Here is a 25786-nt window from a genome sequence, read left to right as displayed (position 1 = left end):
GTGGGGGACAGCTCTAGGGATAAAGTCTTGGGTGTCCAGCTAGGATCTAAGTTTGGAGGGAGGCCCAAGTGCACAACTATAAGCTGCAGGCACAACTATAAGCTGCAGACTTGTATGAGAGAGAGAGAGAGAGAGAGAGAGAGAGAGAGAGAGAGAAACCGTGCAATGGGATAGCCTTGATGTCTTATAATCTGATCTGGCGATAAGAATTGTCTTGGCCACGCCAAGAGTATGCAATCAGCGGAAGCAGTTCAGATTTACACACACACACGCGCACACACATATACACCCACAAAAATAAATAAATGAAGTATTCGTTAGCAAGAAAACAGACATAGTACTCGATGATGATTGAGTGTACCACAATGAGTACAATTGATAAGTCAGAGTGACCTAAAGTACAAAAATCACTTCACACGCTCTTAAAAGTGAGATAGAGTGTGTTCTTGTGCATGAGAAAAAACTTCCTAGTGAGAGAAAAAGTGTCCCAAATCGTCCTAGATTATTCACTTATCACTGACTTACATATAATGTCTACGGATTTATAGTTTGAGGATGGAGGGTTGTTGTCAGTTAAGAGTTTTCCAAAGCTAGGAAAACCTCACGGGACTCGGGTTCCCTTCCTTAGTGGTGAACATTTTTCTTAAAAGGATTGGTATGGACAAAAGGAATTCGATTGTTTTATAAAACAAAAGAATTGCAATCATGAAAATGGCAGGGCATGCATAAATGCATTAATGAGATCTTGTCGTAGAAATGTTGGCTACTATGGCCTAGATCGGCCACTTGTTGGCGTTGTGAAGCATCCTGGGAGTCCTATTGTCATTGCCTTTGGAATTTCTTTTCAGCACAGGGCTCACACATTTGTCCATTTTGAGTCGGCTACACACTAGCTTTATCACTTGGGCTGGATGATGGAGAGACTCATGTCGATTGGTGTTATGACGTGATTGGCATTCATATAGAGACTAGCCACTTGGAGACTTGGTGCAGTATTTTGGATTTGCAGTGTCATTACATTTGGGATTAACGCGTAGCACAACAGGAATGGTGAGGATTGTGAGCCTGATAATTTAGGGCCGCCCCATCACTGGCTTGACCATTTGGGGTGCTATAGCTTGGATCATGCATATTTTTCTTTCCTAAGAAAAAAAATGCAGTCAAATTGGCTAAGTACATGACTTGGTCTCAATCATGAGAGACAAAAAAATCAACAGGTGACAGAGAGAGGCTTGTCCTATCTCATACAATGGGAGGAAGGTGTCACGATTGTGACGTATATATGTATCAGATACTCTCTTCATTGCAGATTCCTGTTGCAGATGCAAAGAGTAACCAGCCAAGGGAACCCCTACCCTTGATTGGTTGCGACTCTTCGCCAAAGGACGTATCTCTTCATCGAATAGCCACATCCCTTCGACAAATGGTTGTATATCTTGATGAATGGTTGTGCCTCTACATCGAATAGACACATCCCTTAGCCTAAAGTTGTATCCTTTCGTCTATGGTCATGTCCTTTCGTCAAAGGACATGCCTTTTCAAATGTGTCTCTTCATCTCCTATATAAGAGATGTATTGTACTCAGTTTAATCAATTCAATTCAAGTCAATTCAATCTTCTCTCAAGTGTTCTCTTGAAGGCTCTTGTTCTCTAAGTTAAGTACTTAAGTAGTAATTAGTACACAATATGAGGGATTAACAACATAATCCTCACAGTGGTATCAGAGCAAAATTTTTCCTATCCGTGGATTGCGAAGTCCTCACCCTCTCCGCGGCACTCCCTCGTCCGTCCCTCTTCTCGGTGTTGTATGGAAGCAGCGGAGCGATGGTGGACTTGGCGTAAAGCTTTGCCCATGGTGATGTAAAATAAAATTTTTTTCCTCCCCCCGTGGGTTATGCGGGCCACTTAGTCTCTTCACTCAGCATTCTCCCCCCTTGACAACCCACAAATGTATTGGAGCGATGGCGGACTTGGCGTAAAACCTCCCTCACGGTGGTGGTAGTCGTTCGCTGCATGGTTGGAACTCCCCCCTCTCTGCTGAATATGGAGCACCCCCCCTCGCTTCTTGCGTTGAAGGCCATGAGTCCCTCGCTTGCTTCGTGCAGCTACTGGCCCTGAGCCCCTCGCCGCCGAATAGCGACCGCCATCCACCTCTTCGCTTACTCGCTGGCGGCGCCTTTTCGAAGCGACGCACCTTTTGTTTCCTCCGGGCGGCTACGCAATCTAGGCCCGTCACCTTTACACCATCAAAAAAAAAAAATACATAACATTGACACGTGGGTCTTCAATCTTTAAAAAAAAAAAACGGGCGTGCGCTAGTGTGAATCGACACCCCTGTTCGTTGGCGATTCGGCTACAACCACCTCCCCCCGGTTGTCAAGATGTCGCCATCTTCACGTTCGCCCCCCTCTCCCCGACGATTCGGCGGCCATCTTCCTCCAGGCGGTCAGTGGGTTTTCTTGGCTCTGCCCACGCTACACCATCTGTGCGCCCTCGCCATCTACGTGCATGCTTCATGGACAACTTTCCAGAGGAGCCTGACATGCACATCTCCTACCTGAGTTACATCGACGAGATCCTCGAGGCTCTTCTTCCTGAACACAGCCCTCCTCGTGTCCCCACTCCGGAACCGGTGCCACTTTCCGCCGATGTTGGGTGGATTCCAAGTCTCTCGGACTCTCCTATCCCAGTAGCCCTGGCCTCACAGGTGCACCGTATACATGTCAGCAGCCCGCATGTAACTGAACCCGACACTTGGGCGATCTGGACTATTTTCCTCACCTGCGAGCCACTACATCTTACTCATTTCGAGTACTTTCTGTCGCAGTATCCTTAGTTGGCACACTTTCTTCCAAAGTGTAGTGTGGATGGCCTCCGCAATATCTCCTCCACGCGTCCTCCTGTGACATTCTACTGCCAGATCTTCGTCCCCGATTATACTCCATTATCTCCGGTGACCAGCTCTTTGGCGGAACCAAACGAAGAAGTGGAAGCAGACGAAGTAACCTCTGAGGATGATCCCGAGGAAGTGGAGGACCCCGACTTCGAGTACAAGGATCCCGTTATTTTACTGCCTCTCCAGCAGCTATTCCTTCCATCCTACATTTCGGGTGGACCTTTCCTGCTTCACCTCAGTACTCTCTGTGAGTTCTCCAGATGTCGACTTCGCACGACAACGTGCCACCCGCCGATCCTCAGATGGAGGCCTTGCAGATGACCACTCTTCAACAACAGCTGGAGGACATGCAACGGGCCCTTTTCGACGGTATGGCATCAATGCGATCACAAATGGAAGACATGCAACAATGGCACCACCAACAGCGCGAGGGATCCAGGAAGTCACAGCGAGCGCGTCGTTCGCGTTCTCCAACATCATCATCATAATCCTCGGTGGGCCAGCAGGACGATCCTTCAACTCCTCCCGATTCGACCGTTGAGGTAGACAATGTTGAACTCAAACTTTTGTATAAATTAATGACCACAGCACAGACAAGAAAGATAGATATCAAGTTACCTGAGCCCTACAATGGCCGCCGCGATAAGCGGTTAATCGATCATTGGCTCTACAAGATGGAGGTTTATTTCTCAAATACTGAATTGCTTGAAAATAAAAAGGTGGCATTGGCCAGTAACCTCTTGAAAGATACCGCCTTCCTTTGGTGGCGACGCAGGATTTCAGATGGCAAGTCTACTCCAACGTGGGATAAATTTCGGCGTGCTCTTCGCAAGGCTTTTGAGCTTGCAAATGCGAACTTTCATGCCAGGTCTTCTCTCCGCCGCCTGAGTCAAACTGGCTCCGTGGCCGCATACATCTCAGAGTTTCAAAAACTGGCTCTAGAGATAGAGACACTCAGCCCCTCTGACCAGCTTCATAGCTTCATTGATGGGCTTGAACCCACGATCCAAGACGAAGTCCATAAGTACAATCCTGCCACCCAGGATGAAGCAATCTCGTATGTCGAGCGCATTAGTGATTACAGGCGTCCTCCCAGGAACTTTTCCTCCGGCGCCCGTTCTTACCAGCGGAATCGACCCAATGGGACTAGCCAACCCCAGTGTTCCAATCCTGGACAACCCAACTCTTGGCGACCATATTCTGGACAACAGTCCTTCCGGTCGCGCTTCTCCGGGCAAGCTCCCGCGTCAAACGCAGGATCCTCTCAGATCGAATGCTCTGGCAGAAAAAATCGAGATCGGTCCCAACAGGACCGTCGCAGCAATGATCGGCGCAACTTCAAGCGAGAAACCTCTTCAGGACAACAAACCTCTTCATCGACTGCCACTTCATCCCAACCTAGTCGTCCAGGCCTTTGTACAATTTGTTCTGGCGATCACCGGTGGTATGAATGTCCTCAGCGTCCTAAAACCTCCAACACTCGGCGCAATTCTCAGGTGGACAGTTGCCACCATGCTGATCATGACCCGCCTCCTGTGAAAGACAAAAACAAACAAATAGCTTGTTCTGTTCGCGTTTCTGAAGTTGTCAGTACTCTGATGCTTAATGGCCAAAGTACCAACCTTGTTTCGGTGAATCTTTCCAAGCAGGTCCTTAGTCTTCTGTGTTTCATTGGCGACCATCCCATCAATGTGCTGGTGGACAGTGGCTGTTCCACTAATTTTGTGGACACTTCTTTGGTTCACAAGCTTCGTCTACAGACCCGACATTTTGTGGATGCTTTTCAAGTAGAGCTTGTTGATGGTTCCTTCCTTAATTGTAACAAAAAGGTGCAACAGCTTTAGTTCCAGATCCAAAATTACCAAGATCACCTTAATTTTTCAGTGATGCCGTTGTCACATTATGACATGATATTGGGACAATCTTGGCTGTATCGATATGATCCAGTGATCAGCTTTCGTTCTCATTCAATCCAGTTATATCACGATGGTCGAGAGCTGGAACTTCGTGGTCTTTTTAGTGTCAAACCCATCACTGTTGTTTCTGCCCTGCAAGTCAAACGTCTCGTTCGCAAACGTGACTGTACAACATCCTTGGTCATGTTACGGGTTGAAGCAGAAACTAGTGAGCAATCTCAAGCCTCGTCATCAACAACTGCTTACTTGGAGCAACACTTGCAACCCTTCTTCAGGCCTTTTCAGGATTTGTTTCCGAATGATCTTCCGACGACATTGCCTCCTCGTCGTCCTGTGGATCACCCGATTGATCTTATCCCAGGTCAACCTTCTCCAACTTGAGCTCCATATCGTGTTTCTTACTCTGAATCTCAGGAGATACAAAAGCAATTACAGGAGTTGCTGGACAAAGGTCACATCCGTCCCAGCAAAAGTCCCTTCGGAGCCCCGGTTTTGCTTGTCAAAAAGAAGGATGGATCAATGCGGCTTTGCATTGATTACCGTGCTCTCAACAAGCTGACAATCAAGAACAAATTCCCTTTGCCTCGCATCGATGAGTTGTTCGACCAACTGCTTGGTGCAAAGCCAATCTATGGTCGATCACAAAGAGCATTTACAGATTTGTCTTTGAAGTACTACGCACCAATATGCTGTACATCAACAAGAAGAAGAGTGAATTTTTCAAGAACCATGTGGAATATCTTGGTCACATCATTTCTGCTAATGGGATTGCAGTAGATCCTAAGAAGATTCAGGCGATTGTGGATTGGCCTTTGCCTCTTGGAAACCTATTTATGCTTTTGATAGTTCTCATTTTGGTAATTGTGTTGTTCAGAAAGGAATTGTTTTTCAAATTTAAAGTTTGCAGTTTTTCATTCATTTTTTTACATATGTACATTATATAGTATATTTTTTAAACGTTTTTACGTATTTAACGCACCTCAAAATTTGAACCCGTACTTGAATGAGTACATTACGTACTTGATTCGTACGGTACCTTGCGTATTTTTTCACCTTGCTCCTAATGGACTTAGTGGGTGGCGTGGTAGTGCAATCTATGGCCTCGTTGCAACAAATGTGCCATGTTGCTATGCTGTGTTAAAATATACCCAAAAGGGTATTTTACCGAGCCCAAAAAGAGCTATTTAGTCATTTAAACTTCACTTTTTATCTGCTGGCCGACCAACACCCTCCCTTTCCATATAAATATGAGGTGCATCCTTATGAACACATCCATCATGAGTACTTCCCTGCTGGTCACCTACTTCAAGACTGAACCTCAGCGTTTTTACTCCCTGCTGTGCTGCTGGATTGGTCGCCTACATCAGGGCAGATCATCTACGTTTTTCTTCTCCGGTTGTCGTTGTTGGTACAGGCCGCCTACGGCGACAGGTGGAACCTGCACTCTGCTGTTGCTGAACTGGTCGCCTACATCAGGGGTGATCATCAGCGTTTTTCCTCTCCGGTTGCGGCCGTTGGTATAAGCCGCATACATCTGCGTTTCACTTCAGCATACTTCTGCGTTTTACTTCAGCAGTCATCAGCAGTCATCAAGACATCAGCACTTACATCTGTGCTTACATCAGCACTTACATCAGCGCTCACATCAGCCTCACATCAGGCATATATCGGCGCTTACATCAGGCTTACTTCAGGACTGTTATCTGCGTTTTTGGGACAACAGCCTTCTTTGCTCGTTCGGAGTCTCACATAGAGCTCCTGTATTGGGCTTTATCATTTATATACATATCACCATTGCATGCTGTGTGATTTGCTCTGATCTCTCATATTTGGTCCTTTGGTCTCTTTTGCCCTCACATGGTATCAGAGCTATCGTGAGCAAAAGGATTGAAGACCTTGAGAGCACACAGCATGGATCGCCTACCCATGATCGGAGGATCAGCCTTTCATACTAAATATTGATTCTCCTTATTTAGATATAGATCACACGGAGGATGGGGCTCCTCATTCACTGGAGAGCCCTATTTTAGGTCTTTCATTGGGAGACGACCAGCCTATTTTTACCTACTCACCCTCTACACCTTTGGCATATGGTTTTTCTTCTCCGAGCTCATCAGCCGTTACTTCCAAAGGAGGATACATGCCCACAGCCAATGTGCCAGTATTGGACCCAGGTATTCAGCCTCAACTGGAGAGTCGTGCTTCTCATTCTAGCCGACAAACTGGACTTCGGTATGGGACTTTTTCTCAGGAAGGACACGTACCTCCTCGGTCGTTTGGAAATCCATCATCATCAACCCTGCCGGGTGACTGTGTTAGGTTCGTATGTGCCTTTTAGTACGTATGTTCCTAACACTGCTTGGGCATCTGCTTCTGTAGCACAGGTTCAGCAAAAGGTACCATCAACTTCCCTCGATCCCTTGCATTTTGTGAACCCAAACAGAGGAGGGTCTAGGAGTACAATTCACTCTCAGACTTCTGGTGTTCAAGGAGGTAACACTAAAACTTTCTGTCCCTACTCCTAATGTGTTATGGAATACTGCTCAACTTCAAGCACAAAACCCTCCCACCCAACCCATATCTTTTCCTACTAGTGTTGGCGTGCAGTCATCACCGCTTGTACCTCCTTTGGGTCCTGCGTATGGGTTCTACCCATCCCAAGTATCTTTCAGCCCTATGTCCTTTGGCATTGCGGTGCCACCCAGCATTCTAGGGTATCAGTAGGTGGTTTACCAACCTATCTCTGGCACTGGTGTTTTTCCTAATTATGTGCCCTCTCAAAGATTTGTGGCTCAACCTATACTGAGTGCCCAAACCTATATTCCATCTTATTGAGCACCCTCGATAGGTCCTACACCTATGCTTGGTCCTGGTGGATTTTTTGGTTTCCCTCCTCAAACCTTACACTCTAGATATGGGCACGAGCCATCCTGGACTCCCCCACGAATCAACTTGAGGATTCCCGAAGCACGATGAGTAGCATGTTGTGGGAATGGGGAGCGATGCTGCTTACCCATTTGACAGGGCTGACAGACATCCTTTGTCAGTTTGAGACTAATGTGTGAAAATATACCCAAAAGGGTATTTTACCCAGCCCAAAAAGGGCTATTTAGTCATTTAAACTTCACTTTTTATCTGCTGGCCGACCAGCACCCTGCCTTTCCATATAAATATGAGGCGCATCCTTATGAATACATCCATCACGAGTACTTCCTTGCTGGTCGCCTACTTCAGGACTGAACCTCAGCGTTTTTACTCCCTGTTGTCGCCTACATCAGGGCAGATCATGTGCGTTTTTCTGCTCCGGCTGTTGCTGTTGGTACAAGCCGCCTCCGACAGGTGGAACCTACTCTCTGCTGCTATTGTACTGGTCGCCTACATCAGGGGTGATCATCAGCGTTTTTCGTCTCCGGTTGCTGTTGCTGGTAAAGGCCGCATACATCTGCGTTTCACTTCAGCATACTTCTGCGTTTTACTTCAGCAGTCATCAGGACATCAGCGCTTACATCTATGCTTACATCAGCGCTCACATCAGCCTTACATCAGGCATATATCGGCGCTTACATCAGGCTTACTTCGGGACTGTTATCTGCGTTTTTGGGACAGCAGCCTTCTCTGCTTGTTCGGAGTCTCACATAGAGCTCCTGTACTACTAGACTTTATCATTTATATACATATCACCATTGCATGCTGTGTGATTTGCTCTGATCTCTCATATATTTGGTCCTTTGGTCTCTTTTGCCCTCACATATGCTGCTTATGATCTCCCAGCATGGAGTGCCATGTTTGGTAAATACCCCTACCCACTCACAGGGAGCGGTTCGGGAAGAGTGGAAGCCACTTCTCTGCTTGTTCGGAGTCTCACATAGAGCTCCTGTACTAGACTTTATCATTTATATACATATCACCATTGCATGCTGTGTGATTTGCTCTGATCTCTCATATATTTGGTCCTTTGGTCTCTTTTGCCCTCACATATGCTGCTTATGATCTCCCAGCATGGAGTGCCATGTTTGGTAAATACCCCTACCCACTCACAGGGAGCGGTCCGGGAAGAGTGGAAGCCACTTAGGAGGTATGGAATAATTGATGTCGACGGCGAGTCTGTCTTTGCCTCGCATCCCAACTATCTTGAGCCTTTGGCGGGAGCCACCTGAAGGTGAGTCTGTCTCTGCCTCGCATCCCAACTATCTTGAGCCTTTGGCAGGAGCTGCCTGAAGGTGAGCCACTCTCCAGGCCGGTCCCTCGCTCATGAGACGTGATGACGAGGCCAAGCCATGTGGCCACTACTAACTAGCAAGCGTAATCAAGAATTTCCAAACTAGCGGCTGTCGAAATCTCTCTTGGTCTAGGATTGAGGGAGATTGATGAAGTGCAGAACGAATGCGTTCTCATGCTCGGAAGAGGCTCGCCGCGAGTCCGGTTTTGAAGGTTGGGCTTAGGCCGCGGGTCCTCATCTCAGTGGAGATCCATCGCAAGCTCAGGGACCAGTGACGGCCAAGTGCGGGCCTTGAGAAAGTGCTTCCGAGTTTCAGCACGTGGGAGTCGTACTGCCCAGGCCGCCTCTGGCGAGCCTGAATGATGACTCTGCATACCACCTTGGCCCGTGCCGGCCATTCTCATCTGAATAAATACATCCACGTGCTCCTAGATCGATACTGTTGTTTTCAGCGTAACTCTCACACTATGCAGTAGCATAGAGCTATTGCCATGAGTATCTGGGGCTTGTGCTGAGCCTAGAGAATGTTACAGGCCCTGGGTGTGGCTCTCCCCGAACCTCAATAAGAGATTCTTACTAATAGTCTTTCTAAACGTCCTAAAAATGAAATGGTTTGTATTGAAATGCTAACTTTTTGGGCTTGACTTTCTTTGACATCCAGTCCTCCAAAAACTTTTAGGAGCTTCTGGAATTTTCTTTCTGACTTCTGGTGGCTAGTGTGTAAAGTCTTCCAAGTAGTTATTTGAAAGCAAGAGGACTTAGGACTTAATGAGTATAGTTCCAAATGCGGATCCTTATCAAAATGATCGAAGTTGCCAAAAACAATCCTCAATTCTGTGGAAAGTGTTTGTTTTCTTTAGACCTTCGAGGCTGGAGAGTGCATTCTACGAATATGGAAAAAAATTCCTTCTGCAGAAAATAAGTTTTGGCTGTCAAAATGGATGCTTTAGTGCTTCTGAGATACTGAAAATGGGAGTGATGACAGCATTTCTCGCACATGTAAATGCATTATCCTTGTGCTTAGCCCGGTCTATATTTGCTCTGGCTGCAGGCTTGTCTGTGCTGATATAAGCAATGGTTTGGAGAAGATCCCAGTGCCAGCTTCAAATGTCGTTGACAAAACACCAACTGCTCCCAGTAAGTGAACTGATTGATGCCGTGTATCTTGTTGCTAGTGTCTTGCCTTAAAGCGTTGCCAGCAATATTTATATACTTTTTGCAGGTTTTCGGTATGTTGCTAGAAATGAGGTGTGGAAAGGGGTACCAAAGCCGCTTCCTGCAAAAGGATGCAGTTGCAAGGGAGAGTGTTATGATGTATCAAAGTGTTCTTGTGCCGCACTGAATGGGAAAAAGTTCCCTTATGTCTCAAAGAATGGTGGAAGGTAAGCATAAACAAAGCAGTTTATTGTAGGTTGTTTACTTGGATGGTCGTTTTTTGCAAAAAAGAAATTGTTTTTATTGCCCTAGAGAACTCTATCTCTGCTATTGCCGTATCAAGTGCAACCAATGCTAGGCTAGTAAGCAGTGTTTCTATGTGCAGCTAAGAGAGGAATGCTCTCAATGCCTTGTCTTATTGAATGGAACAACATTGTTGCCTATCGTTTGAAGCTCTAATTTTTGTATGGGCTAATCTGTTTTGTGTGAAGGGCCAAGGTGCAACAAATGAAGTTGCAAACTTAGTCAGCTGCTCAGCTTCTTCTGTTCTCAGCTTGAGGAGGAACAAAGTTGAAGTGTGGTCTGTTTTTACTGTAGCAACAAACTGACAATGGACTGAATGATCAAACATGTGAACGTGTTAGGCATGCACGCTGGACTAGACTATTGGGCATGCACACTAGACTTGCTGTGTGTTGAGAGTGTGCACAAAACCCTAACAAATTAAGTTCCACTAAAACCTACATACTACAATCAAACTTAGAAGAAACTCCCGTCCTCACTAGAGTCCCAGCAGGATTGCCAAATTTTTAGTGTAACTGTAGCAGACTGGCTTGCCCATACACTTGGTGCGATGTCTGTGTTACGCATTCACTCTAATGCAGTATGCCACTCAGCCAGGGAGACCAGGACACTCTTCCTTCTCTATTGTGCACACACACTCCGTTGGAACATGATGCTGGCGTGATGCCACTTAATCCTTAACACCTCATGACATAACAAGCAAGCAGATAACCAGAAGCATAGAGACACAACAATGAGAACACGACATAATAATGAGAGAACACGACAATTCTGTATTAAAAGAGAGTGTTCCACTACAAGATGATCTCTTTGGTGCTCCCAAAGTCACCTATATATAATGATGCAAGTAGGCAGTAGGTGCACTGCTAGCCCCACCGCCATGAATGAAGGTGAGAAACTGTAGGCATAAATGGGGTGAGCTACCGTGAATGAAGGTGAGGAAGTGTAACCGTAAGTGGGGTGAGCAAGATGCACACGGTAGAGGTGGCATGATGGCACTCCAAAAGTGAAGTGGACGTCCGTCAAGAAGTGGACATCCGTGCCTACGTGGACACCCGCCAAAGAGTGGATGCCGTAGGGCGAGAAGGCCAGCTATAGCCAATAGATGGCTGTTTTCTAAAATTCAAGGAAGGGTTGAGAAGAAATTTCCACAACGACCATGTCTCGACTAACCATAATCTGCTGGAAAACAAGATGGTAGAGACGGTACCTTTTACTCTTTGCACTATAGCTCATCAAAATACATTTCACGGTCTCATGAAGCTTGGTATGGTGTTTTTTAGGCACAACCAAGCAACCGAAGTCAGACATATGAGCCACAAATGGCTTTCTATCATGCCAAGCTTTATAGGTAGTGATAGTCTTCAAGGCTTTTGTTGGACAGTACATATGGTGCACACATAACAACTTGCATCCAAAGCTTGTGAGGCAAACTTTGGTCTTCAACCATACATCATGCCATCTCCATGAAAGACCTATTCTTTCTCTTCGATATACCATTTTGCTTTGGTGTATAAGGCACGGTATATTGGTGTTGAATGTTCCTTTCTAACAAGTATGCATTAAACCCTTTCGACATATGTAACACCCTGCTCCCCTCCTCCCTCCTCCTTTAAAATCTGTACGAAGGGTTTGCACTCTGCAACCAGACGCATTTTCACCCATGTGTTAAAAACACCTTTGATTTTGCCTTCATAGCATAGACCCAAGTGAAGGTCATCAAGGAACATGACAAAGTAGGAGCCATTAGAGCAAGACAAGAACATTCTTTCATTCAAATAGCAAGATGAAAAGGCAAAAAGGCACAAAGTCAAAGTGTTGGAAGATGCACCGATAAAGATCAATTTGGGTGATGATTAGGAGCCACAAATGGTCAAAGTCAGTGCTAGAATAATATGAAGGAAGAACTATAGAAATTGCTTACTTCATATAAGGATGTGTTTGCATGGAGTTACATAGATATGCAAGGAAACATGAAAGGAATTGACCCAAGTGTCTATAGTACAAGATCAACATGAAGAAAGATGCAATTTCTATTAGGAAGAGTAGAATAGAGGATGCATCTAGAATTAAGCAAGGGAGGTCAAGGAAGATATAGATAAGCTGCTAAAAGTTGGATTCAAGGGGGGGGGGGGGTGGGTGGGGGGGTATATATGTCAAAGGAGTTTCATGCATATATGGATGAAAGAGGCGGGTCCAACATCCCTCATAGCTCCCAATGCATGATCTAGTCATCAACACCCTCTCTAGCAAATGCTTCAAAATGTTCTCATGGTCATCCACTCAAAGCCAAAAATGTGGGCAAGATCCATGTATTTTACTCTGTACTTGATCAAGAGTGAGCCTGATCACAAGCACTAGATGAGAGGCAACCTACGATAGATGGTGTTTGCAGTTGAACCACATGCATCATGTAATGCATCGAGTAGAGAGGCAACAAGAGAAGGATTTGGTATGATCTCATCAATGTTTGCAAGCTGTTCTCCAAGGTCTTTCGCCTTCCTTAGTTACTCATTCATAGAGTCATTCTCATTCATGTTTAACATGTCCAATTGCTTCTTCAAGTATGCAACATGTACCTCTGGATAAAGTGTTGCAAGGGCATCCCATGCTAACTTAGCAATGACACATGAGTGGATTTGAAGAATGATGCTCCTCTTCACTGAGAGGGCAATGAGTGCATGGGCGTGTGTGTCCCTGGCTTCCTCTCGTTGATCCACAGTAGGAGGTGTGGGTTTTTAACCACCGACGATCCATAAGTAGTTGTGCTACTTGTAGCAGTAGGAGCAGCTGGCTGAGGTAAAGCCGAGCGTGTGTACGATTGGAACTACAAATAGTACAAACAAGTGCAATAACTGTGCAGACATCGCACATGGATGGACAAGAAGGTACTTGATTTCACATGCATCTACGAACATGTACATGTGTTGTGCATGTACGGATTGTGTGGCAGTGGAGAATATACAAACAAGCACTAACGCTCGAGACTAAATCAACCTAGTGCTCTGAGACCAAATGTTGGAACCTTCAAGTCAGGGTTAGCAGCAGCAAGACATTCATAGTAGTAGAGCTCAAACAGAGTTAGAGAGACGTACACAATTCGATGATGATTAGCAAGGTGTTCACATTCACGTGGAAAAAACCTTCTTAAGAGGGAAAAGGTACCCCGGCTAGTCCTAGATGGTTCACAAACCATTGTCCATGACATAGATGTCTATAGGGAGACAAAGACAGCCTACATTAGCAAACCAAAAAAAACCCCTTTTGCTCTAAGCAAGGTAAATAGGGAACGATGGCATGGGTTCTCTGTCGGCAAGTCCCCCAAAATCTGAATATTTTGTGTTTCTTTTTGTAATGCTAGTCTTTTTAGGTGACATTTCCATTCCAGTGCGGATGCAGACTCTATTGTGGAAGGCAACAGTGTTATAATGCAGATGCTTGGAGCTGCCATGGCACTCCAGAATGAATGTAAGGAGTGACTTCAGCTCTGCAAACCTGATTGTATACTGACCAAAATGCATATACAGAAGATGGTGTGGAGGGCTGATTTGCAGGCCGACCGGGTGTCCTTCTCCTGACAGCTCTTGAGCCTTGCAGTTTTCTCCTTCACGCTAAGATGATGTGCTTTTTTGTATAGCCACTGCTGTGGGTTGAATCGGACCTACTTTGGACCCCGTCTTGCTAAGAGTTTTGCTGTCCGAGCGGGCCGCCTTGTTGTACTGCTGATAGGCTTCGTTTTTTTTTTTTGGGGGGGGGGGGTTGATTTGACCCTTGGATGTGCTTCATTTTCTGCTTTACAAGCTGTGGTACTAAAAAATAAGCTCTTCTTGGTTGATCCAAGAAAAACTTTTTTTAAACGCACAAAAAGGAATTTGCACAGTGGGAGATGTCATATCGACCAAAGGTAGACCATTGTCGCTTCCACAAGCACGATGATGGTGGCAATTGGGAGGAGACCTGTTGTTGCTCAGTTAGCAGGACATGGAGATATGTCCTATTTATGGTGGAAAGGTAATTTGGCAAAGCAAATTGCTTTTAAAACAGAAGGTTTGTCTATGGAGATGCCTCACAGGAACACTCCCGGTAGGAGAGTATTTAGCAAAGTGGAAAATTGTGGCTCCAAATTGTGTGGGAGAGATAGAGTTAGGTCATGTGGGAGACATACACAGAGAAGCAAGGGAGAGAGAGAGAGAGAGAGAGTTGTGGGGATAAGTCAACTCATGAGCCATGAGTGTGTGACTCCCCTATCACACATGTATATTGCACTAGTACACATAGTGCACTTAGTACATTAAAAGTACTAAGTGTACTATGTACTATAACTTATGGGCTTGTACACACTATAAGGGTGGGCATAACGCCTTTACCCCAACAACCTCCCACTTAAAGGCAAAGTGCCCTTAAATGAAGGAAAAAGAAAAATCAGCATGTACATGATAATATACAAGGCCATATCAAGGCTGAAACTGGCCTCATCCAATGCCCATCAAGTGTCTGTAATGAGCAAACCGCTCCGGAGGCAAACTCTTTGTCAACAGATCAGCCGGGTTGTCATCCGTATGAATCTTAACAAGCTGAATTTGCTTGTTCTCTATCACCTCTCTGATGAAGTGATACTTCACATCCACATGCTTCGTCTTTGCATGAAAAACAGGGTTCTTTGCCAATTGGATGGCACTCTGACTGTCACAATGCAACAATGGAATATCCCCTGTATAACCCAAATCAACCACTAACCGAGATAGCCATAATGCCTCCTTGCAAGCCTCTGTGGCTGCAATATACTCGGCCTCTGTAGTAGATAAGGCTGTGCACTTCTGCATCCTGGATATCCATGACACAGCACCTCCTGTGAATGTAAACACATAACCGGTAGTAGACTTCCGATTATCTGGATGACCGGCATAATCCGAATCCGTGTAACCATGCACTAATGCATCCTGTTTGCCAAAACATATGCACATATCCTGTGTGCCCTTCAGGTATCTCATGACACCTTTCACTGCTTCCCAATGCTTCTTGCCAGGGTTGGCCATGTATCTAGAAACCACTTCCACTGCAAATGCAATGTCCGGCCTAGTAGCAACCATGGCATACATGAGACTGCCACAAGCTGAAGCATACGGAATCTTGGCCATATCAGCCCTGTCTCTATCCGACTGTGGGCTGTCCATAGCATTGAGTTTCACATATGGAGGCAAAGGAGTACTAGTCTTCTTCCCTCCGTCCATATTGAACCTCTGCAAGACTTTGCCAATGTATTCCTTCTGAGACAAATACAACACATGCTGATTTCTGTCCCGAAGTATCCGCATACCCAAGATGTGATTTGCATCACCCAAATCCTTCATATCAAAGGTTTGATGCAGCCTCTGCTTCAAGGTATCCATCTCCTTACGAGATTTCTCGGCAATCAACATATCATCAACATACAAGATGAGGATCAATAGACTGCCATCCAAAGCTTTCTTGGTGTACAAGCAGTGATCTATGTCACTTCTCCTGAATTTCTGTGATTTCATGAATGTATCAAATTTATGATACAATTCCCTTGGTGCCTGTTTGAGCCCATAAAGACTCTTTTTCAGCTTGCATACAAGCTTCTCCTTTCCACTTACTGCATAACCCTCTGGCTGCTGCATATATATCTCCTCATGGAGATCACCGTGAAGAAAAGCAGTCTTCACATCCATCTGAATCAAGTCCAGATCATCATGTGCAACCAAAGCCAACACAGCTCTGAGTGTGGTCATTTTGACCACTGGAGAGAAGATCTCATCAAAGTCCACACCATATTCCTGCTTGAAGCCCTTAGCCACTTACCTGGCTTTGTATCTTGGCTTTGCATCTGGTGCAACTTTGAGCCTGTATACCCACTTGCATGGCAAAACCTTCTTGCCTGCAGGCAAATGCACCAACTTCCATGTTCCATTTTTGTGCAGAGAATCCATCTCTGACTTCATGGCACGCTCCCAAAGAGCCTTGTCTGCCCTCTGTAAAGCCTCCTTATAACATGAGGGCTCCCCACAGTCAGTGAGCATCAAGTAGTCAACCCCTGGAACAAACCTGTCAGGGGCTCTGGAGGGTCTAGTGGACCTCCGTACCCAATGACCATCATTTGCAGGTTGCTGTCCAGCCTGCATATCACCCATTGGTGGCTCCTGTTCCATGCCATAAGGCTGAAAAATCATGCCCGGTATCTCCTCTAACTGTGGTATATCCATAGGGATATCTTCTGCCATCTCTGGCTGTCCATTTGGACCATTTTCAGCACCATTTAAGGGCTGGTTTTCCTGCTGCAATGGCTGATTTACAGCCCTTTGTTGTTGTCCATGATGTCCATCATCATCAAAGATGACTCTGCCAGGCTCCTGTTGCCTTGCAGGCTCCTTATACATGCATGTTTCATCAAAAATGACATCATTGCTGCGTATAATCTTTCTATTCACGGGATCCCAAAGTCTATACCCCATTTCACCTCTGTCACCATATCCTAGGAATATGCATTTGTGAGACTTAGGATCAAGTTTGGTGCGCATTTCCCTGCGTATGTGCACGTACGCAACGCAACCAAACACTCTCAAGTGCTTGTATGACGGAGGCTTCCCTGTCCATACTTCTTCTGGCACTTTCCCACCAAGCCTCGTGTTAGGTGACCTGTTTATAAGGTGAACGGCTGTCATAACAGCTTCAGCCCAAAAACCATGAGGTAACGCAGCATGTGACAACATAGAACGGACCTTCTCCTGAATGGTCCTGTTCATCCTCTCTGCTGTCCCGTTTTGTGGAGGATCATAAGGAGTAGAGAGCTCCCTCTTGATGCCTTTAGCATCACAAAAGTCCTGAAACTGTTTGGACATATACTCTCCACCATTGTCGGAACGCAAAGCCTTCAGTGTTTTGCCAGTTTGATTCTCAACATGAGCAACAAACTTCTGAAACATTGAGAATGTATCACTCTTCAAACGAAGAGGATAGACCCACACCTTGCGTGTGGCATCATCAATAAAAGACACAAAATATTTTGCCCCTCCAAAAGAAAGCTGAGGCATCTCACATACATCTGTATGCACAAGCTCTAACTGAGCATCTTTCTGTCCAAGAGCTTTCTTGTGGGGGCACTGTAGTTGCCTACCATATGTACAATGCTCACAAAACTGAAAACTTGAAAACTTTAGAGAAGGCAAGTAACCCAAACGAGACAATTGCTCCATTCCCTTGACACTCATGTGTCCCAACCGGCTATGCCACAGAGAAATTTCCGGCAGCTCGGTTGCATTTACATTAGCATGGTGACAAACACCTGCATGCATAAAATAAAGAGTGTCCACCTTAGAGCCTCTGGCAACAACCAGTGAGCCCTTACTAATTTTCCACTTTCCACTACCAAATGTGGTAACATAATCAGCATCATCAAGCTGTCCAGTAGAAAGCAGGTTCTTCTTGATCTCAGGCACATGCCTGACATCATGGAGCATAAGCTGTGAGCCATCTGAAAACACAAGCCTCACATCACCTCTGCCAAGAATCTTGCATGCATGGTTATCACCCAAATAAACCACTCCTTCATTGCCAGCAGTATACCTGACAAACAAGTCTCTGCAACCTGTGACATGAAAGGAGGCACTTGAATCAATGATCCATGAGTGCATACCATGACCACCTGTAAGAAGTGAATGGGCATCAAGTGAAGACGTAAAGAGGACCTCATCCTCACTGCCACCTGCATGTGACACATTGGTTTCTTCAATCTTGACTCCACTTTTGCCCTTTGGCTTTACATCTTTGGCTTCATCCTTCTCTTTGTCTTTGCCTTTTCCCTTTTCTTTTTGATCATTTTTCCATTTGTAGCATTGCTTTTTAATGTGTCCCTTCTTGCCACAATAATGGCATTCCAAATCCTTTTTGGAGCGAGACTTGCTCCTTCCCCTTTCTTGGCTTTTTTCCCTTTGCTGGGATCTCCCACGTGCATTCATTGCATTGGACTTTCCAACAGAAATATTCTTCTGTTCATCTCTTCTTGAAGAAGAGCACCCTCAACATCTGCATATGACAGCATAGCATGCGAATTGCTAGTGGCTGTCCTGAATGTGTCCCAACTCTTTGGCAAAGTGCATAAGAGAAAAGTGGCTTTGAACTCATCGTCCATCGCCAACTTTTGATTAATGACCTGGCTGACAATACCATTAAACTCATTTAGATGGGCTGTCATAGACGCCCCTTCCTTCATCTGAAGACCTATGAGTTTCTTCAACTAATACACTTTGCTTGAGGCACTTTGTTGGGCATACAAGTCCTGCAATCTCTGCCACATTCCCCAAGCTGTCTTCTCTTCACGAATGCTGAAAAGTAATGAGTCTGACACAGACAACATGATAGTAGATCTTGCCAGCTCATCCATATCTTCCCACTCTTCAGCAGTAAGAGAAGCGGGCATTACACCCCTTTCTTTGATAGGCTTGTGCTGCTTTTTTTGGAGCAACACATTATAGCACTGGGTTTGCCAAATATCATAATCATGCGAGCCTTCAAGCTTCTTGATGTGAAGCAATGAAGAGCTCTCACCTGTGGTTGCCATAGCAAAATGCAACCTGTCAATGCCTGACTCCCTGCAAATGTGCAAACACTGCACCAAAAGCACACAAAGTGCTCACAGTTGTTCTCCCAAGTTTTATCTCCCACTGCGGAAGCACGAATGCAACTTTTCTCCCACTTTATGTGATGAAATCAACAAAATCTGGTTGCTGTAGATTTTGGACAGCACCTTAAATGTGCTCTATTGCCCTTCCAAAGTACTGTACAACAGTACCAATTGCTCACAAATGATGTATCAAACCTGTACCGGCAAGTACAGCAGCTGAAATTGAACCTTTTGGTCACTCAAAACAGTGTACAGCCATGTCAAAACTTGCACAAAGCTGTGCCAAATCTGTACCAGCAGGTACAATAGCAATAAATGCTCTCCTGGCTGCCCAAATGAGTGAAAATCAGACTTTTATAGTCCCGAACACTGCATACAACAGTTCCGAACAGAAATTGGGCAAAAGCCCCTTGACTGCAAGCTGATTTCTGAGGATTCAAAGCATAAATGTCTTGCCTGCTGCTTTGCCAAGCTCAACAAGCATACGAACTTGAAAAGCCCCTTGATTTAAGATCAATTTTTGATCATACATGGTACATTGACGCACATGAAGGCATCCAGAGTGTTCACGATGCTTCCCCCTGGCCACATATACATCAAATACATGAAAGCCCCTTGATTTACAGGCACATTGAGTGCTTGTAAGGCATCAGCACATTATCCACAGCATCAAAAGCGATTGCCTGCATGCAAATCAACCAAATCGGCACAAAAGCCCCTTGATTTGCACTGCAATTTGCAGCAATTTGCTGCAATTTTGCCCAAATGTGCGATTTTTCACATCATACAGCATGTATGAGTGCTTAATTGCACAATTACATCAAAAGCCCCAAATTTCGACATCCAATTTCTTGCAAATTGATCCTGATTGTGACCAATTTCCTGCAAATTGATCCTGATTGTGACCAATGTCACCCAATTTTGTCAATTTTGCTCAAAATTGAGCAATTCGACACCTGTATCTGCTCAATTGTTGATTGTACTTGCTCAATTGCAAATCCCAAAAAAAAATTGAGGATAATACCTTGTAATTTTCTGATTTTTCTCTGATTTGCTGGAAAAGGGGGGTGATGAATTTGGTGTTGCTGTATAGATGATGCTGTTGGAGGGCTCTTCAGGCGTGCTGCAGAATTGGTGGAGACACGAGCTGTTGGTGATGCTCAGATGGCTGGCTGCTATGAAGCTCCCTGACCCTTTAGGGGAAAACTGCTTTCATCTCCTGCCAACTGACTCATGGAATTGCTCCTGTTCGAGCTGATGGCATTTTTGCAAGCGCGGACGGCTGCAACAGTGATGTCCCATGCGGATCGTATCCAACGCCCATCTCCACGAACAGAAGCTTCATGGGTCTCTGCTGCGCCTCCTTGGCTTACGTGTCTAACGCCCAGCGCTAATACGCCTGCGTGTGAAAAAAAAACGCAGAAATGGCTGCCTGACTCCTCTAGCTACGCTCGACGCCTGGTTTGACGCCTTGTAGCGCTACGAGTGATTCAACGCTCACTTCGCCGTCTCCGCCAGCAGCGCTAGAATTCGATGGACGCCCGCCACCAACTTCGCTAATAATTCAACGCCTTCGCTAAGCTGCCGCCGACTCGCTGTGTAGTGCTACGTCGCCTAGCGCCAGTGGGCAGCCCGCCTGGCTGTTGGGCAGCCCTCGCTTGGCTGCTGGGCAGCTGGGGCAGTCCACGCTGCTGGCTGGGCAGCAGCTGAGCAGCCCACAATGGCTGGGCAGAAAAAATTCAGCAGGCGACCAGCATGACAGGGCTGAATACGACCAGAACAGAAGGACAGAAATCAGCAGGAGCCATCAAGGAGAAGAGGGAGGGACCAAAGCTCTGATACCAGTTGTGTGGGAGAGATAGAGTTAGGTCATGTGGGAGACATACACAGAGAAGCAAGGGAGAGAGAGAGAGAGAGAGTTGTGGGGATAAGTCAACTCATGAGGCATGAGTGTGTGTGGCGCCGGCCATGGGGAGAAGAGGGAGGGACCAAAGCTCTGATACCAGTTGTGTGCGAGAGATAGAGTTAGGTCATGTGGGAGACATACACAGAGAAGCAAGGGAGAGAGAGAGAGAGAGAGTTGTGGGGATAAGTCAACTCATGAGGCATGAGTGTGTGACTCCCCTATCACACATGTATATTGCACTAGTACACATAGTGCACTTAGTACATTAAAAGTACTAAGTGTACTATGTACTATAACTTATGGGCTTGTACACACTATAAGGGTGGGCATAACGCCTTTACCCCAACACAAATTGTTTGGGGTACCATCATCAAATGGAGAGTACTTATCATTGGCTATGGCATAGTTGTCTATGGGACGCGTACCACACCATATGTACATAAAATCCGGTACGAAATGGGACGAGCCTATGGTGAGACTTTTTTTTTTCCATGATAGTTTCGTTGCTCCGAAACGATTTGTTTCGTACCGGATCGTTTCATTTCGTACTTGGTCGGTACGGTACGATCAGAAAGACTTTTTTTGGCGGTTTTTTTGGGGCATTGTTGAATGCCCTAGCCTCTCTCCTTCAGCTTGTCATTCTATGTTGCATGGTTCTCTCCTTCAACCCGCCATTCTCTGTTGGATGGTGTGTCCCGCCTGCCCTGTACCCACCCACCCTTCCTTTGCTCAGGCCCCCAAGGCAGCCCGCTTGGGCCCCATCTCTCTCTCTCTCTCAAGCTCTATTACCTAGGCTCTCCCTCTCCCCCCCTCTCAAGCTCTCTATATCTACTACCTAGGCTCTCTCTCTCTCTCTCTCTCTCTCTCTCTCTTTTTTTTCCTCGTTTTATATTATATGTAAAAAATGTACATCAGCCACATGGCTCACACAGAACCTATGGCCCCAAAAAACCCCACAAAAGATCCTCTAAAGGATCATGACCATGTAAACCTGTACACTAATAAGAAAGCCTCCTAGCCAAATAAGCATCCCAGATAAAAGCATCAAAGATGAGCCAGCCGAGCCGCCGTAGACCACAACGAAATAACATCTGCATCCAGTAGCTGAGCTGAGAAAAGAGAAGAAAACTGCCAAAGCAGCAAACCGCGGATACGTAGAATGTGCCAGACAAGAAATCAAAGATGAACCCATTCCGTGTAGTCCAAATATGCCAAAGTCATGTCCATCTAAGGAAATGGAATATCACAAGGTGAATGTCCGAAGTAATGACTTGAGGATAAATCCCAAATATCCACTAATGAGCCGAAACAGTAGACCTCTCTATTGCCTCCCAAACGCGAGAGACAAAAGACCAAATGTGACGGGCCACTGGACAACTCGTGAACAGATGCATAACTGTTTCAGTGCATGTCGTGCAGAAGAAGCAAGAGGCCAATGTAATTTTACGACGGCTGAGCTGATCCCGTGTAGGTAACCCTCCCACCAACATCCTCCAAATGAAAACCTTACCTTGGTAAGGGAGTTTAGACTGCCAACCACGCATAAGAGTTTTTTGCCACCATGATTTAGACCTGTGCAATCCCCACACCTTATTGGCCTTGGCTGAAACCCAATCTTTCTCTGATACGAGCTTATGATAGACTTGGTTAGCTGAAAGTGATATCAAGTCACCAGATTTACATAGTGTCCAATCAAGCCAAGGTTGATCTGCAGATGGCCGAGGCAATGGAGTAAAAGGCTCAACTGCATGCATGATGTCAACCCATAGTGGCTGAAATGTCCGAGGAACCCTAAAGTGCTGCCGAATACGACGAAACGAATATGGCCTGTCACGACCAGGTATCACAGCATCTCGGATTCTAACCAAGCCTAACCTGACTATGCGGTTGAGTCGTATGTGTGAAGCATCTCTGTCTGGCCAAACAATGACACGCGGCTCCACAAATGTTTCGAATTGCAAAGAGTTCAAAAGTAGTCTTTCATGACCAGGATCCCACCGAGCCAATAGTAGAACTTCATGCCAAGAAAGGAGAATATGCGATAAAATGTGAGATGAGCGAATATGGACAGGATGAGCCGCATTCACAATGTCCCACCATGAAGCCTGCACACGTGTCCGTCCATGTGACAATCCCTCCAACTCTATCAAGTCACGAGCCATGAATACCCAAGGCTGCTCCTGCAAACACATATCCTGAAAAAGTGCCCACCTACGCGCCACCATATGCAAGCGGACATCCAGTAAAGCAGCCCCACCCATTCTTTTGGGCGTCGTAATGTGATTCCAAGCTATCCATGTTTGATCCATGATATTTCCTGGCCTCTTCCACAGCATAAACCGAATGGGAGCAACCAAACGGAGAAGAGATTTGTGCGTCTAAGGTAGCAAAGGCAAAAAATAGGAAATCATGCTAAGCATAATAACCTGAGCTACCTTAACCCTCACGTGCATAGGCCAAGCGTGATAATCAGCCATGGACACTCTTGTGGAGAAATGTCGCATCAACTGACGCATATAAACATCAAAAACATCATGCTCCAAAAAAGTGTGATTTAAGCGCAAAGGCGAGCGTCCCAACAAGCCTTTATATGCATCCACAGGATGATAGACCATTTCAAACACAAGCGGCCAATGATCCGAGAAAACCTGTTGTGCTGATCAACCATCATAGTAAGAACCTCTGGCAAAAAAAAATCTTGATGTAAAATATACATTCTATCCAATCTAGTATAAGTGTCCCGAAACTGTTGTGAGGCATAAGTGTAACCCCTTTCATCTGGATGCAACCAAGACCACATGTCTTGTTTAAGCGACCTTGTTGCAAAAGCTTCCCACGCCATTCTCTCCTGGCCATCCATTACAGAATGAGGCGACGTGGCTTGCTCCCTGGAGACACACATATTAAAGTCTCCCATCACAAAGCCAAGATGAGAGATTGAAAGGCTCTCTCTCTCTCTCTCTCTCTCTCTCTCTCTCAATGAGGTCCAGACTCCACAGGAAAGGAAAAGCATGAAGCTTTTGCTTTATATACCACCATCGGCGAGAAACCTTACGGTAATTCCGGGTCATGAAAATGGACGAGGGCAATGTCCTTAGTGAGGGCAGTTTTGGGTTGGCCACCACTGATGATGGGAGCGCCTCTAGCGAGGGCATTCTTTCTCCTAGTGGATTACGAGGCATTTTGTTGTGATGGTTGTGGATGCTTATGCATTGACGTGGATTCAGTTTATTGGGCATTCACTCTTGGTCATACTAGAGATCATCTTGAGAGCCTTATGCTTATTGATGCAGCACACCATCATGACACATTGTCTTCGACCTTGATGGATATCTAGACCATGATCTTGGTGGTGTACAAGCCCATTCGTCGTGCCATCATGCCTTCAAAGAAGTCCCAATCCACTCTATCATAAACTTTTTCAAAGTTCAGTCATTGCATGATAGTTTTGAGCTGCAGCAGATTGATCAGCAGAACTAGCCTCTCATCTTGAGGGTTCTCGAATATGAGTTAAAATAATGGTTTCACAAAAAAAAAAGTGTGTGGAGAGAGATTGCACAACTCAATGATACTCCATGTTATTAAGGAACCACCCAAGTACATGCTTTTATAGGCGTATCTATTGACCTAGACTTTAATAAGGGGCAGTTCATACCTATAGTAGGTGTGCACACCAACTCCCTCCGAAATACCCAATAGTCTCCACACTCATAGAGGGTGTTAACACCGACTAACTCCGAAATACCCAATAGTCCCTTCACACCCATAGCAAGGTTTAGGCAGGAGAGTACCTTTTCAGAGAATTCTGCCCCAGAAAGTGGAGTTTTTATCATGCAGGCTTGTTGAACCCATGGACGTTATCTATGAGTGTGGACCACATTGTGGATGCGGGCCAAATTGCTCAAATCGAGTTACTCAACGAGGCATGTACTACCGTCTTGAGGTAAGCTCACAATTTCACACATTGTGAAGCCCTTAACTGAATCTACTCTAGGGATAACCTGAAGTTGATACGTTTTTAGGTATATAAGACTCCGAATAAGGGCTGGGCTGTAAGGTCTTGGGATACTATCCCAGCAGGAGCTCCAGTATGTGAATATACTGGGATATTGATGAAGACCAACGATGCTGACAACATTGCTGACAATGAGTACTTTTTTGAGCTGGATTGTTTGCAAACGATCAAAAGTGTTGGTGCACGACAGGTATGTTTATGATGGTACTGATTGAGGCATTTCTTTTAGCATGCCACAGGGTGTCAACACTGGGCTCTATCAGTGGAATATTATGTAGATTGCTTTTAATCTGGGCTTCATTTTTCAGAGGCGACATATGTCCAAGGAGAATGAATCTGATGCCTATGATGGTACTTTCAAGGATGTCACTGACCAGGCAGAATACTGCATTGATGCTGGTACCTGTGGCAATGTGTCCCGCTTTATCAATCACAGCTGTGAGCCTAATCTGTTTGTACAATGTGTGCTGAATGAGCACCATGATCTTAGCCAGCCCAGCATATGGTTCTACGCTTCGGATACCATTCATCCATTGGAGGTGCATTCTTCTCAACTTACTTACAGAGGGTTACATGCTCATGCACCATGACTTAGGTGTATTTTTTCACTGATTTTACAGGAGTTGAGCTATGACTATGGATATGAACTCGACAGTGTTGTGAAGGATGGCAAAGTAAAGGTTTTGCCATGTTATTGTGGTGCCCATGGATGCAGAAAGAGGCTGCACTAGTGTG

General features: G+C 45.6%; 1 protein-coding gene across 2 annotated transcripts in view; it reads left to right on the top strand.

Annotated features, from left to right (window-relative positions):
- The window catches only part of LOC147629932 (histone-lysine N-methyltransferase, H3 lysine-9 specific SUVH4-like), a 36757-nt gene that overhangs the window by 10376 nt on the left and 595 nt on the right, over window positions 1–25786 (top strand). For both annotated transcript variants that reach the window (XM_086811464.1, XM_086811463.1), the window contains exons 9-14: window positions 10083–10168; window positions 10254–10413; window positions 24874–24979; window positions 25059–25241; window positions 25360–25590; window positions 25672–25786. The exon at window positions 25672–25786 is cut by the window's right edge. In XM_086811464.1, coding sequence (XP_086667590.1) covers window positions 10083–10168; window positions 10254–10413; window positions 24874–24979; window positions 25059–25241; window positions 25360–25590; window positions 25672–25782 — 877 coding nt within the window. In that variant the 3' untranslated portion in view covers window positions 25783–25786. The remainder of the gene's footprint in view (window positions 1–10082; window positions 10169–10253; window positions 10414–24873; window positions 24980–25058; window positions 25242–25359; window positions 25591–25671) is intronic.

The sequence above is a fragment of the Cibotium barometz genome, chromosome 17, assembly GCF_041138505.1.
Source record: "Cibotium barometz isolate CiBa-2024 chromosome 17, ASM4113850v1, whole genome shotgun sequence".
In the NCBI taxonomy this organism is placed as follows: Eukaryota; Viridiplantae; Streptophyta; class Polypodiopsida; order Cyatheales; family Cibotiaceae; genus Cibotium; species Cibotium barometz.
This window is presented reverse-complemented; position numbering and strand designations above follow the sequence as displayed.